The sequence below is a fragment of the Parasteatoda tepidariorum genome, chromosome 5 (genome assembly GCF_043381705.1).
Source record: "Parasteatoda tepidariorum isolate YZ-2023 chromosome 5, CAS_Ptep_4.0, whole genome shotgun sequence".
Classification (NCBI taxonomy): Eukaryota; Metazoa; Arthropoda; class Arachnida; order Araneae; family Theridiidae; genus Parasteatoda; species Parasteatoda tepidariorum.
Window position 1 is genome coordinate 47,397,649 of NC_092208.1, and position 15,944 is coordinate 47,413,592.

General features: G+C 28.4%; 1 protein-coding gene across 1 annotated transcript in view; it reads left to right on the plus strand.

Moving 5' to 3' along the window:
* The first annotated feature begins 415 nt into the window (after positions 1 to 415).
* Positions 416 to 15,944, plus strand: part of LOC107438881 (cytochrome P450 4C1) — a 50,075-nt gene continuing 34,546 nt past the window's right edge. Inside the window, exon 1 of the mRNA XM_043039186.2 lies at positions 416 to 782. Coding sequence (XP_042895120.1) covers positions 539 to 782 — 244 coding nt within the window. The 5' untranslated portion in view covers positions 416 to 538. The remainder of the gene's footprint in view (positions 783 to 15,944) is intronic.

Consider the following 15,944-nt stretch of genomic DNA (forward strand, 5'->3'; position numbering starts at 1 on the left):
CCTCTACCAACAGGCAATGAGTAGTTCATATTTTCATTATATTTCAATAAATTTACGAAAATCATTTATATGGTTTTTGTTTTGGTCAAATCTTAAAGTCTTTTAAAAACACTTAAGCTTTAAACTAGTTAAACACTTTATAAAAATTAGTTTGCATCATTGATTTTCCTGAGCTAAGATTTCGATCGGTTTAAAATGCGGAACTAAAGAAAGTGAATTCTGTCATTCATTAAAAATGAGATCTGAAACTACTGGAAAATCCTACCGCATTTCTGCCCCAACAGAAAGAGTGCTAAGAAATCAAAACCGAAACAGCTTTTTCACAACCACCCATTCAATAAACACTTATGAGAACAGGAAATGACGTTTACCATTCGCATTCTGACGTCATGGTGACAATATGCCGAACGTACCAGAAGCGGGGGAAACAAAACATCTAGTTTTGCTTTCAAATCCTTCAAAGTCAATTTTTTCTTCGTTATCTTTTCAACGATAATCATTCAATTCATGTCGATTTGGTTGCTTGCAATAAACAGGCATGAGTTCCGTGGTTGAGTTGGAATCTCCTAATGTGCCAATAATCACAAGGATTTTTCATCTTTGGCCTGTTCTTGCACCTTTGCTAATTGGTTTGTTAATTACTACGATTCATTGGATTTGGTGGAAGTATAATGTGTGGAATTTAGATACAATTCCAACATCTAAATGCAAATTTCATGTTTTGATGACATCAGCAATTTTGTTATCTGTTTTTAAAAATACTGCAACTGATTCCAACGTATGTAAGTAAAATGCATTAAGATTATTTATTTTACATATTTTTAACTTCAGAAATTGTAATAGTTATTATCTTAGTTGGTTTTCATTATTCATGTTATGCTGTAAAATTTGTTTAACAGTTTTATTCCGAAGAAAATAAATAATTTAAGAGGTTGTTAGTTTCTTTTTCTGCATTAAAACTGAATACAACATTTTGTTTTCTTTGCATGGAGTAAAACTATACTTAAACAATTTAAAAATGAATAATAAAAATCAAACTGCATATTTTTTATCAATTTTTTTAAAAATTTATGCCTGATCTTTATACGTTATTATTATTCTTCAAAAAACTATTTTTTATCCTACGAGATTAACATTAATTCTCTCTTCTGTGCATGTTTTGAAAAGAAAGGTTAATTCATATTAAATCTAATTATAATCATGGTTTTCATATCTTTTATTATATTTGCAAAGTTCTAAGTCGAGGTGATGTTTGAAAGTTAAAGGAATTTTAAAATTTTCCTGGCATGAGAAAGAAATGTTAATACTGTCTAGCAAAAAATTGTTTTCAATTGTATGATTATTTTGTTTGTTATACGATTCATAGAAAGATTATATAAAGTATATTGCATTTTATAATTATTGTAAAATATGAAATTATAAAAAAGATATAAAGATAAAATAATATTTCGTGAGGACTATGACGGTATTTAAAATATAATTATTTTCTTATGTTTCCTTTATAAAATTGTGTAAAACTAGTTTTACAATGTAAATTTTTTTCTCTAAATTTTCCATGTTTTCTGTTATTAACTTTATAATTTCAAAAACTCTTAGGATTTATAACGGAGGTCAGCAAAATCAATTTATTTAAAACCTTTAATTTTGGTATTTTAAACTTTCAATTTTAAAAAAAACCTTTGCATTCAAAGCAGCGTAATTGAAACGTTTTTTTTTTATTTCATATCACAAATATAATAATAAAAATATTAGAAAAATATTTCTAAATATAACTTAATCTAACTTGTTTTTACTCTAACGTCTTGAATTTACAATTTAAAATAATGTGATTCATTGCCAAGCTCATAACTTTCCTGCCTTTTCACTTTTAACACATGTAATGACTAAATTAGAGTTAAGTTTTTGTAAGTTGTTGCTATTAGGAGAATGATAATTTATTTTCAACAAATTAGGACATTTCTCTGGTAAAATTTAAGTAAGTAATGATATAAAAGAGTTTAATAAGAAATTTGAAAGGAGATATAACTTAGAAATGTACATTTTTTAAAAAAAATCTTTTTTGAGCTGCTCCGATGAAAATAGCCAGGAATAGTTGTTTACGGTTTCGCTTACTACTCCTATTCGCCTTTTCATTTATTTAAAAAAAAGGAAGAAAAAAACATTTAACACTGTGTTGATTATTAAAGAGCTGAGAGATTAAAGGTTGTGAGTGAAAATTTTTGGTGAACTCGACTAAACTAGGTGTAAAATGTATAAGTTAATATAAAAATTAATTAATTATATTAATTAATTATAGTAATTAATTGCATTAATTATGTGTAATAATTACTTAATTAATTATATAAATTAATTAATTGAACAAATAGATTATTTACATTAATTAATTAAATAAATAAATTAACTAATTATATGAATAAATATTATGTCTTGCCTTCATTGTGTTTCCACTAAGTTCTGACTCACTAATTCAGCTTAACACTTATTTCAACTCTCCGGACACAATGTTTAATTTCTTGTAGTTTTAAATTTCTGCAAATCTTTTCACGGAAAGCTGCGAAAATAAAAAGCTAGTTAAACAAATTATTTTTTTATTGGCTAATAAGCATAAAATAAGAAACATATTAAAAAATCTAAATTTTTCTTTACCTATGTCATGACAAAACTTCTTCTACTAAGCTCTTTAGTTAAAAAGTTTTAAATTTAAGCACAACGAATATTGTGAGATAGTAAGATTTACACTTAATCATGGTTTTTAATCTACGCAGGTTTATTTAAATGTATTGAAGATTGAATGATTCTTTATCATTAACGTAGAAGAGACAAGCATTTTATTAACTAAAACCAACATGCTTGTTTTTTTTTAATTCTTTTTTTCTTGAATTTCTGACTTATGCGTTGTTTTTTATATATATTTTGAGCGCTTATCTTGGATTAAAATACTTTTAACTGTTCTGATTACAGAAATGGAATTTTATAATTAATTAAAATTTATAGTTATATGAAATTTATAATTATGTGTAATATATGAAATATATAATTATGCAAATCTTTCGTTTTGAATGTAATTTCCATGTAACGTTAAAACACCTACAAATCAAATTATAATGAATATAAATTAAATTATTTGACTATAAATCAAAAGTTTCATAATGTATATGTTGCTTTTTGTTAAGTCTTCATTTTTTAAGGAGTTCAAACTCTCACATAAACATAAATTAAAATAAATAAATATCCAATGGGAAGCTAAACGACCTCGAATTGCGAAACAAACAGAAAGGAACTAAGAGAGTAATGTAGCCTTCTTAGTTACATAAAATTTATTCAGGTCTCAACTCTCTTCAGCAAACCTTGATCATAAACAAAGTCAGTATTATTACTATTACAGTATGTTTTGATTCTAATCTCAAAAATAAATTAGGAGAGAGGTTTAAACCAGAGTACAGTAAAGATTAAAAGCTGCATTGTAAATTACATTGCAATAAGTAGTAAACAAAGTATAAAGATTATAAACACTGAAAAATATAAATAAAGGTTTAATAAAAAAAGCTATGCCTTCATTTTCTGTACACGTTTTGTTTTTTTTTGCCTTAATTAAACTGCAGCAAACTTATATCCCCTTTCTTCTTTGGCCAATTATTGTTTCAGATCATTTTTTATTGAAAATTTAATCTAGCCTCTGATATGTTTTAATTTCTATCTAAAAACATAAAAATATTTATTTTTTGTAGCGTTATTAAAACATTTCATCTACATTCATAAAACATTTTGAATACTTAGGGCGTAACTTCTATTCAAACTTATATTTCCTGGAAACTTTCTACCCATTAAAACAATATGATAAATATTTATTTTCAAAAATAAAATTCCCAAGAAAGCTGAAAATTTGTCAAAGGAAATTTCAATTACATGATTTGTATTTTAAATGCATAGTAATATTCACAAACTACTTTTGTAACGAATTTTAAAATCATATAAGACAAAAATAGTTTTAAACTTTATTTTGATAAAAAAAAAATCTTCACGTTTGATTATTATTCTTACGAATAAGAATAAATGCGTTATTTAAAGTAATAATAATGCTGATTTATGTTTTAACATTTTGAAAAAAATACTTAAAAAAAATAATCACTGAAATTCACTTTAAGTGCAACTTGAAATTATATATTCAATCAACAATATAGGTATGATTCTTAGATTGTAGTGCGAAGCCAGCATTTAAAACAATTTAAACGTGCATTAAGCAAGAATTTATAGAAGAATTCTCCTTCATTAATTCAACAGGACAGGATTAAAAAATATATAATTGCACATTTCTGGATCTCTGCACATTCTTTCGCTGGCCGGGTTAAAAACCAGTCTTTAAATATAGTTATTCAAAATTATAATAGCGTCATTTAAATTTTCTTTAAAAATTTCTTTATTATAAAACATATGACTATCAGTTTTAATTTCTTTAAAACATATTTATTGCATGCATCGAAATTTTCTCCTATAACGGGGCTTAATTTCACGTAAAATAAATAAAATAAAAAATATTTTTAATATTCTTAATATCGTTAAAAAATATCGAAATTAATTTGTCAGAAAAATTTATCCAAATTTTACCGCACTTTTCATTAATTTATATCCCAAGAAATCTGTAGGAACATTAAACAATACATTTGCCATAATGATCATATTCTGAATACTGAACAAGATACAAAATAATAGAAGAGGATTTGCTAAATAATTAAAGAATATTTTTTAAAAAAGTAATGCGTGTAAAGGAAGTTTGTGTTTAGTTTAATTATACAAATAATAAAATTATAAAAATTACGGAAGAATTCTGGTGCATAATAAGTTACAAATAGCTAAACGAAAATCATGTGTGGAGAACGATATTTTTTTAAGACTAACAGATTCTGTAACACGTTCCTAGGGATTCAAAAGGATTTTTATTAAACTTATTTTTCATACTTTTTTCATTATTTTACATTAATTTTGGTCAAAAATATTATATTTAGCTATAATAACTTATAGTTATGAAATACAGCGTGACACTTTTTCTGCTTTGCTGGTAAAATTTTCCCAATACTGATGTATCTTCAATACTAATAATGTAATTTATAATACTACCAATCTATAATTTTTCAAATTTGCACTTATTAGCAGTTATTTAGATCAAAGAGAAACTATAGTTATTCATCTCGGAAACTTCTTTAATTTACAAAATTATGTATTGATAAATTTTTGAATATGACAGAAGAGAAAAGTTTTGAAACTACTTTTTTTAATGTTATATTTTAGTACAAAAATTATTCTAGTCTATCAAATTTTTTAGGTAACTATTAATTGCTTTTATAGTTACAAGATACCTAAATACAGTTTTACTTGTAATTAGAGTTTCAGGAGAAAATATATAAAAAGGAGACATAGGTCCCATCTGCATCGAAGAATTAAGAGAATGCTGTAAAAACTACACTTTAACAATATTTTTTTAACTGCAGAAGAAAATGGTTTTTATTCAAAAGCACATTGCAAAAAAAAAGCTGCTTAACTTTCATATATTTTTATTTTCAGTAATTTTAATGCATCAGAAAATTTAGCATGAATTATTTGTGACAGTGGCCTTAATCTGAAACGCCGTCAATTTTGATTTTACACAGCAGGAGCTTTCATTAGATTTCTAAGAAAAATGAACGTCGTGTTTTCTGAAATGTGTTTAATATTTTGGTAAAGAGTATTAAAAAAAGCATTAGGTAAATTTAATTTATTACTTTGAACTTAGTTTGATGACATGCTATTTTATTTTTTACTTTTTGTTTTGAAATTAGATATTTAAAATGGAGAGTTCTACGATTTGCATAAAATACTTAATAAAATTTACATTTCTTTAAAATAGTAAATAGGATGGGATATTTTTATAACTAATCATTTTTATTATAGAATTGAATTGAGCTGCAAAAGTTTGTAGTTTTAAAATCATTGTTTTTCCTTCACTGGTAGAATTTTTATTCTAAGGCTGTCTTTCCAACTAACTAAACCGTAAAATTTACGGCGATGCACATTTTTTATCTTTACGATTTTGAGCCCATTTACAAGTAGTGTAGTTATAAAAACGTGAATACAGAACCGTACGGTTTTTCAACCATTTACAATTAGCATGGCTTCAAAACAGTAAAAGAACATTTTAACTGGACAATGGAGTTTTCGTTCAGTTATGGGCATTGAAGATTGCGGGTCACAAACAGAGGATGGCATGTCTATTCATGCTTTGACGGGAATAGAGGAAATATTTTTGTGTGAACGCTGGAACATGAACCCCCATTCTGTCAGTCAGGAGAACGACAGATTAGCCCTCCCGGCTAATCTGTCGTTCCCGGCTAAAAACGGTTTTACTCACAGTTTGTAGTTTGAATTCCATCTTATTTATGAGTATTTGACTGTTACATTTGAATATGGTAAAATGACAATTAAAGGAATTGTTATTTAGAAATTCTTTCTACGAAGTTTCTAACACTGTAAAAATGCTTTTGATAAAATATTCATAGGAGAGTGTCGGAAGTTGCTACTCTTTTTCACTGCTTCAATAATAATTTTAAAAAAATCTGAAAATCGAATTTGGAGTCAAGTATTTATACATCATGCGTCTATAAGGTCAAATTTAACATGCTGCTACATTTTTTTTTTGCATAATAGCAGTCTTTTTTTTTGTACAAATACCAATTCTAAATATCCAGATTATATTCTAAAAAATCATTCAGAAAATAATATCAAATAATAATTATGAAGAGAAAAAAATTGGGTTATGCATATTAAATTTCTACTATCTTAGCTTAGAGAAGTAACAATTACTTTTAATATATAATACTTGTAATTTTGATATTATTGCAATATCATTAAATTAGATACATTATTAGCCATTTTTGTAGTTATAGTTTGTACTGAGGAACGCAAAAAAATTAGTTAATTAATTAATTAATAAAAATCTTCTAATGATATTTTTAAAAATTAATATAAATAATAATTATTTATTTAATAGTAATGTTTTAAGTACAAAGCAAATATTGAAAAAACAATTATAAATTTTTTTTTTAATTTTAAATTATAGTTACACATGCCTAAACAGATTTAAAAATTTTGTGTCTCATGTTATCGTTAAGAAACTTTTACAATTCTAAAATATTTTACTGTATTAGTTTATCAGTTAAATATATAGTTAATAACAACGAAAAGTGATAGTAAAATGAGCTGAAATTGAAAATAAAAACAATCATTTTCGAAGGAGAGAATAAACAGTAAAATAAAAGGAAAAAAAATGGTTAGGAGCTATAAAAAAAATTAATATTTCAAGTTTAAAAATTTGCATAAGTTGTTAACAGTCACCGGAAGTTTTATAAATTTAGAAACTCACAGAAAGCAATAGATCTTTTTTTTCATGTTTTTTTTTCCATTTATAACATTGACTTTTATAACAAAAGCAACTTTGAAGAAGTTATTTCCCAAAATTTAAGCCATTTTCTCTAAAACTAAAGCTTGTTTAAAATTTATTAACATTATATATTTGATGTTTAAAACCTATATATTTAGAAACTTATATAAGCTTGTTTAAAACTTATATATTTAATATTTAAACTTGCTATTGAATTACTCTCTAAATTCATGTCAATAATCGTATTATGATACATTGATCACATTAATTTACTGATTTTAATAATATATAATTATTAATTTATTAAGAATATGTAATATTAATTGAGATATAACCTACATTTTAACTATATATTTAAACCTACTTTAACATGCAATTTATTTCTAACTAAACTGTCTAAGTATTTAAAATATAATGTCTGTTTTTTATTGTCTGAGAAATGGATTCTCCCAAGTCAAAGTACTAGATGGTTCCATCAAAACGTTTTGATGTTTTCTGTTGACGTCATTGCAATTCATGATGGCCCAACATTATTTGATGGTCACCATCATCCATCATTTTTCGTTATACGTTCATGTTTTGTGATATGCCAGCAAACTTCCATCCTTCTGTCATGGAAAATTGTAATTTAATGCTGTGATGGTTGACCATCAAGAGAAGTTGGATTCTCATAGACCAACAATATCTGATGATCTATGATGGTCCCCGATGGTTCCAAATATACATTTCCATGATGGTTTAATGGATATTTTTGTTGGTTCTCAGGAATTTACCATCAAAACAATTTGGCTTTTTTATATTGGACCACCATAAATCTGTCCAAATTCCTACATTTGGATGATGGTGGTTCATGAACGTTTCAACACTTGATTTTTAAGAAATAATGATGAAATTTCTGATGGTTAAACATGAACAAACCATCGAAACAAGTTGCTATTCCTATGTTGGATCTTCATAAATAAGTCCGAATTCCTACATTGGGGTGCTGGTTATTTTTATTGGTTACCATTGAAAATGTAATGGCTCATGATGAAATTATTGATGGTTACCATCAAGATTATGTTGGTTTATGAATGAAAAGCCATTAAACATGTTGACTTGGGCTATAAAGAAGTAATTAAATAGAAGTATTCAAACGCAATATCAGAGAACATAAACACATCATTTTGACTCAGTTTATTTATTTTCTAGAATTTGTTTTTATACATTTTACAATTCTTAAATTTCTTACACATCTACAGATCAAAAATTATATAATAGAAATAGTATTCACGTCATCGCACGCCGTTGGGTACACTTAAGAAAAATAAAATTATTTTAATTATAAAAACCTGTTTTAAACATGTTATTAAATTTTAACTTTATTAACTGTCTGAGTGCGAAATTAAAAAAAGAAATAATTAATTCCAGAGTTATTCCAGAGGTCATAATTTTGACTTAATTTCTTTTTTTCTTTTCTTAAAAAGGAGGCTTCTTATTCATTTCTCTCTAGACTTCCTTTTCAATCTTCACCGTAATATCTGTCATATTTTGAAAAGATAACGAAGCAGGTGGTCACTTTTGTACCTGGCATGTATTTTCTTAATTGGTTACAGTACCACCCCTTTCTCCTTACTCTTTAACATCCCTGTACAGTAGAATCTGCAAGAAAAAGAAGGCAAGATTATTGCTTTTCAGAGGAAAGGGGTGTCTTTATCTGATTGATGTAGAAGGTAATTGACGGCTTTCTTTCTGCTACTGCTACTAGGAAAAAAAGTTTTCATTCATTTTTAGAATTTCTGCATATTGTTTCATTTATAGTTTTGATCTGAGGTTTGCATAATATTTGTTATACGTATCATTATTCTGATCTCCGGATGACTTTATTTTTGAGCATGTATGCTTTCATTTAAATATTTTTTGATCTCCATTGAATACCTTTTATTTAACATTCAACAGGAATAGTTCCTGTATTTGATATAAAGAAATTATTTTTTGTTTGAGGGGCATGGAGCAGGGGTATAGAGTCCTTAAGGAAAATGACCTATCTCCGAATCTGACTCCTGGAAATTTTAAACTCAAAGACACTGACTCCTTCATACATATGTAAAATTGTTTGAGTGTTGGAGCTTATATTTTTTAAATATAAGAGAATCTGACTCCTAAAATTTTAAACCTAAAGACTCTGACTCCTTCATAGATATGTAAACTTGTTTGTGTGTTAGAGCTTATATTTTTCAAATATAAGAGAAGTAAAAGATTCTACAGAAAAAAACAAGAATTTATGACATAGCAGATTATTTTTATTAATTAGCATTTATTGTGAAATGGAAAAACTGACTTTATTAAATCATAATAAACCGTACAGATTTGGCAAGATCTTCTCTGATAGAGGACCGTAGATTCGATTTAAAAAATGTCAGAGCAGAGTGTTGTCTAGACACACTAACTTGAGTAAGAGGAAGAGCTGTTACTGTTAGGACAACTTTTCAGAATGGATTCGCGTAAGCTCTAAAAGAGGTGTTTTGCAAGAACGATCACATTTCTCTATTTCTTTAAGGGCTGTGTAGAATTTTCTCATTTTTATATTTAAAGGCTCTTTTGTAATTTATTTTCACTCGTTTTGTCTTAGCTTTTTTTTTAAATACTGCTCACAAATTTTTCAGTTGAAATGTCTGCAGTCTGAGTGTCCTGATTTGAATATTTTGATTGTTCTGAGAATAAGTTTATTCTTAGAGAAAGTTCATAGATGATTTTCTTTACCTTTTAATTTTGTTAGTCATGCAACAAATTCGGTGTTGTATGATATGCATATATTGAACCCAGTAGAACTCATTCATAACTATTAATTTCCTTTCTCTTAATTTATTTATTAATATGTCGATAAACATAACTAAATATTCATGTATTTAGTAAAAAAATAGAAATAATAGCTCAATTTGTCATTATTTGTTTTTCAATTCACTTTACTCTCATTTAAAATTCAAATTATCCACCAAAACTGGAGTCGGAGTCAAACTCCAAGACTCCGACTCATTTTACACAAAAGTCTGATTCCGACTTCGACTCCATAGCCCTGCAATAGAGTACAGAATTTTTAATAAATCTATATTCAAAACATTATTTTCATACAAATATTCAACTTCTAAGCTCATATTGTTGGAACGCATAGACAGTGAACATTATGAAGTTACAATAAACAGTATACTTTTTTAATTCTTAACCTCCCAGAAAAATATGCTCATTGATAATTTTGGAATTTTACCATAATGATGATAACTTTGTTGTTGAATCATTATGCTGTCATTGATCTCCATTTGCGGCTGGAACCTCTACCAGCTCCAGATTGATGGGTTTGTTACTGGTTTGCGAAATAAAGGTGACCTGTGCGCATTGCTGACCACATTGCTACTGTCATGACGTTTGTCACAAAGTTGTGAAGCATTAACCCCTATGGCCCCCTGGCACGCAATGGTTTGTTGAGGGAATGCTTTGAACCAGATTATCGTGAAATGCTCATCCCGAATAAGATATTGAATTGAATTAAATGTCTTATGTTAACTTTTGATATCGTTTTTATCATGTAAAAAAATTACTATAAAAAAGGCACATCATAAGAATTGAGAATTTCATAGCAGCCCGTAACCATGCAGAACTGTTACAGAATGCAACTAGAGAGACAGCCTTATTATGAAGTGGCTGTTCGTGCGCATTTTGAATAATTAAGTTAGATCATCTTAGTTTTATAACCATTTTACGTTTCTTCGTTATTATTTTTGAAGTTTGCTTTTAAATATTCGCATATTTTGTTATTTTATGTATTTTAATGACTCAGAGTAACTTGTCAAACTCGCTTATATGGACACCATTAAGTTATAAAACAGCTATTTTTTGGGTTCATTTAAATGTAACTTTTTGAACAAATAACGATAAAATTAAGATAATTAGATAAATAAAATTATATTTTCTTTAATAAAATGTTCATACGAGAAGCCAGAAGAAGTTTTAAATTATAATGAAAGATTAGTGAATTATTCGATTGTATTAAAATTTAAATGATAAAAATATTTAATTATTATCAAAATTATCTGTCAAGTAACAATTTTGTTTACATTAAAAGGAGATTTAGCGACTAATTCTTTCATTTGATTTTTGACCTCAACTTCTATCTTAAAATAATTCAAGTAAGAGAGGGTTAAAGTTCATATTCAGTGTGCCTGACACTTAAGTTCGGAGGGGTTAAACTTATGAGAACCTGATAAAATAATTGAGAAAGCTATAGTAGCAGGTGGTCAACTGCAAGTAATTTCTATTCTACGTACTTGAAACTCTTTGATGTCTTAACAAAATAAAACTAAAAAGAAAAGTCAGTAAGATAATAACTTCTCAGAAAAGGGGTGTTTTTACTTGATTAATATGTACGGTATTTGACGTATTTCTTCCTACTGCAAGACATAATTCTTTTTTCTTTTCTTCCTTATTGTAATTTTATTGCTGTAATAATGATTAATTCACTTGATTTCAAAGAATTGTTACAGGATTACTTCTAAATTTTATTTCAATGTTCCATTCTTGCTATTTGAAACTATTTCCATTTTGAAACTGTGAACCACAAAAAAGTTGTATAAACGTAAAATGTTGTATAAAATTTGCCACTAAACAAAAATGTTGCACATAGCAAAATACATGTCAAAATTGCCTTTGTATAATGTATATCTTTAAAAAAAATAAGAGGGTGAGTAGGATTTGGATATGGGCAAAAACTCCTCCATGCTTTTAATATTATATATCGAAATTGCGTCTGTGTTGTAAAATATATACAACATATACCTCCCTTATACATGACAAAAACTAATATTTCTTTAAAAAAAAATATATGACTGATTATTTTAACAGACTGCATGCCTACTTTGTTACCTAACATTCTTGTTTATTAACAGATGTTTCTTCCTGTTGGTTATTTTTAGTATTATTTAACTGTTAGAGAAACATTATGGTCAAAACTATAAAAATACAATAAAGTTTACTATGTTCAAGGTTCTATGGAAGACTAAAAAAGCTCGGTAATTTCTATTGAACTGATTTGGTAATGATTTCGGTAAAATTAACAATAAAATATCGCTTTAAAATATGTGATAAGTTTGATAACTTTTTGTATGATCTCTTAGAGCATGGCATAAGAACCATTTAATTGGTTAAATTTATCAAATGTTCGAAAATAAAAACCATAATTTTTAACACCAGAATTACTGGTAAACTGCTATAATACACTGGTTATCATAAATTAAGGAAAAATCACAAAAATAGCGATAACTCTTTCAAAAGTAAGCCAAACCGTGCAAAATTTGCATATGTTGTCCACTAAGAGTAGCTGAGTAAAATTGCAATATGCAAATTAGTGGCGCTGCACTCGGCTTACGTCATCTGCCTGGAGCATAAAAGTCCAAGTTTGAGAGAAAGCACACAAATTTTACTGTGATTGCGACATTGAAAATCTGAGATAGCCAATTCGTAATAATGACCTCTAGGCATCATTTGCCTGAAGAACTACGATGGAGAGCCATCGGGAGACTAGAGGCAGGGCAGAGTCAATCAGAAGTGGCCAGATGGCTAAATGTGAGTCCATCTGTGGTTCATAGACTTTGGAGGCAATTTCAAACCACAGATTCGGCATCTAGGAGGTTCAGTCAAGGACGGCCAACTGTTACGACCAGTGCCGATGACCGATATTTGACATTAAGTGCACGCAGGAATAGAACCGCTACTCCGACACATCTTAGATCCTCTCTTGCTGCAGCCACCGGAAGGTTGGTGTCAACGTCAACTGTGCGCAGAAGGCTCCACGAAGGTGGTCTGTATGCGAGACGACCAGCCATTTGCGTGCCGCTCACATCACGCCATAGGAGAGACCGTTTGCAGTGGGCCCGACAACATGTCCACTGGACGTCAGATCAATGGAGGCCTGTTCTCTTTACGGATGAGTCCAGGTTTAGTCTAGAAAGTGACAGTAGACGTTATTTGATATGGAGAGAACCTGGGACCCGTTATCATCCATCAAACATCCGTGAAAGAGATGCATACGGAAGAGGCAGTGTCTGTGTTTGGGGAGGCATATCCTTAGGAGGGCGCACATACCTCCATGTCTTTCCAAGGGGAACCGTGAATGCTCAGGTTTATCGAGACAACATCCTTGATGCTTATGTGCGCCCATATGCCGGGGCAATTGGTGATTGCTTCCTGTTACAGGACGATAATGCAAGACCACACAGAGCTCGCATTGTTGATGATTATCTTCAACAGGAAACAATTACTCGCATGGAGTGGCCAGCTCGATCCCCGGACTTGAATCCTATCGAGCACGTTTGGGATGCTCTAGGGAGGCGTGTATCTGCCATCAATCCGCCCCCTCAGACCCTTGCCACGCTTGCAACTGCTTTACAAGAGCAATGGCTCTCACTTCCTATTGAACTGATAGACCGCATAATTGAAAGCATCACACATCGCTGTTTGTGCTGTATTGCTTCTAGAGGCAATCATATTCCATATTAAAGGTACTTTTTCTATTGCAAACCGATACTTCCAATTTGTTTATTTTATACATGTGCTAATTTCTATACTACTATTAATGTCTGATAATTTCTTTTTATGTTGTTTAATACCTTACTATGTGTTGTATATTGTGGGTAAGTTTCATAAAATTCCATGTGTAATTTCTTGAGTTATCGCGATTTTTGTGAATTTTCCTTAATTTATGATAACCAGTGTATGATCGGAAAAATTATCAATTTAATGGTCTTAATAACGTAACCACAATCATGCTTTTTTTGCCATAATTATTATTACAGTAAGGTAATTTTGTAGAATTTTCTGTCTCCGTAAATGTTTTAATTTTTCTAGATTTCATATTATAAGGTCAAGTTTTTTAATGAATGAGCATAACGAGTTTAGAGTTTAATTACATGCATGATACATTTCTGTTAGATTCCATTTTTAAGTGCCACTTGGACATTTGCAATACTCTGAAGAAGAAAAAAAATTTAAAAACTAGTAAGTGATATGAAAAATAAGATATATTTTTGTAAGAAAAATTTAAAAATTGTTTTAAAATTTAAAAAGGTTCTGTAGTTTAAATAAGTTGTTGCAGACATAAAAAGGATTTTAGATTATTCCGCTTAACAAACAACATCCCTAGTAAAAATTAAATTAAAAGTTTTTTCTGTAAAATATTATTGCTTAATATCAACATAAGTACAAATTATTAATGTATAAAGACCCAGGAGTTGCAGAAATGTTAGGCGAATTAGAACTTTAAGTAAGTTACTTTATTTCCTCTTATTTAAGATTCACCCAAATAATTTTTAAATTTTCCAGCAATTTGCATGATTAAAAAGTAAAACAAAAGACATTTTGTCTTTTAAAAGAAAAGTTACAGATTTTTTATAGGTAATCCCAATTAATTTAGTTAAATAATTAACATACAACGAAGCGCAAAATTTGCTTTAAAAATTAAAAAAAAAATTTATATTTTAATCATTTTCATTCAAACTCATCAAAAGATAATTACATCTACAAATGAACAATGACAAAGTAGGTTAAAAATGACTTAATTTTGTTGACAGCATGATTGAAAGATTGTGATTGTTGATGAAAATAAATAGGTTTGTGACAATAATAACATTTAAGAATAAAAATTTGATTTGTTTACTACGGAAAACATTTCATGTCTCTTTGTTTTTAAAAGGCATGTGTCTATCACGCCGGAAGTTCATCATAAAAAAATGTAAAATTTTCTTACACATTTTTATTTTATTTTTCCAAATAAACTCATTATTATTGAATTACTGAACAATGGCTTAAGAACTTTATTAAGATTATTAAGTATTAAGATTTTTCAAAACAATGGAATGTGTTTGTCTTAACTTTATTTCTAGTAAAGTAAGACATTTTAACTAGGTAATTATAAATTCGGATTAGGAATTAAATACAATTTCTCGAAAAAATTGTTAAATAACATTTTATTTAATTGTTATACAACCATATTCCAACAAAACAGTCGAATAAGCCTAAATAACATGGTATTCAAACTGTTAGCTAAAGAAAAACCGTTTATTAACTGCTTTCACTTAATACTGTTAAACAACCATGATTTTACAGCACCAATTCGTCTCATCTAATGAAGGCACTTGGTTCCTTGCAGGTGGGTACATATTATTATCTAAAAAGCTAATCTGTCTCATCATCGAGTCCTAGCGTTGACACCACAATACTTCCATCCTTTAGTACATAAAGTCACCAATGCCCTGAACTCCCCATTTTGTGACCCTGGACTATTAGAACATTTTACTCTAATTCAGGCATAGATGACAGCATCATAATGCTGTTTTGCAAGCAAAAGTCTAGTATTTCCCATCTCATATTAATAATAAACTTGAAATACAAGATATCTAAATTACATTCCATGTTACATTTGACAAAACTCAAGTCAACCACAGCAATGCCCATTACCTAACAAAAAGCCTATCTCTAATGTATAATTTAAAATATTATTTACGGA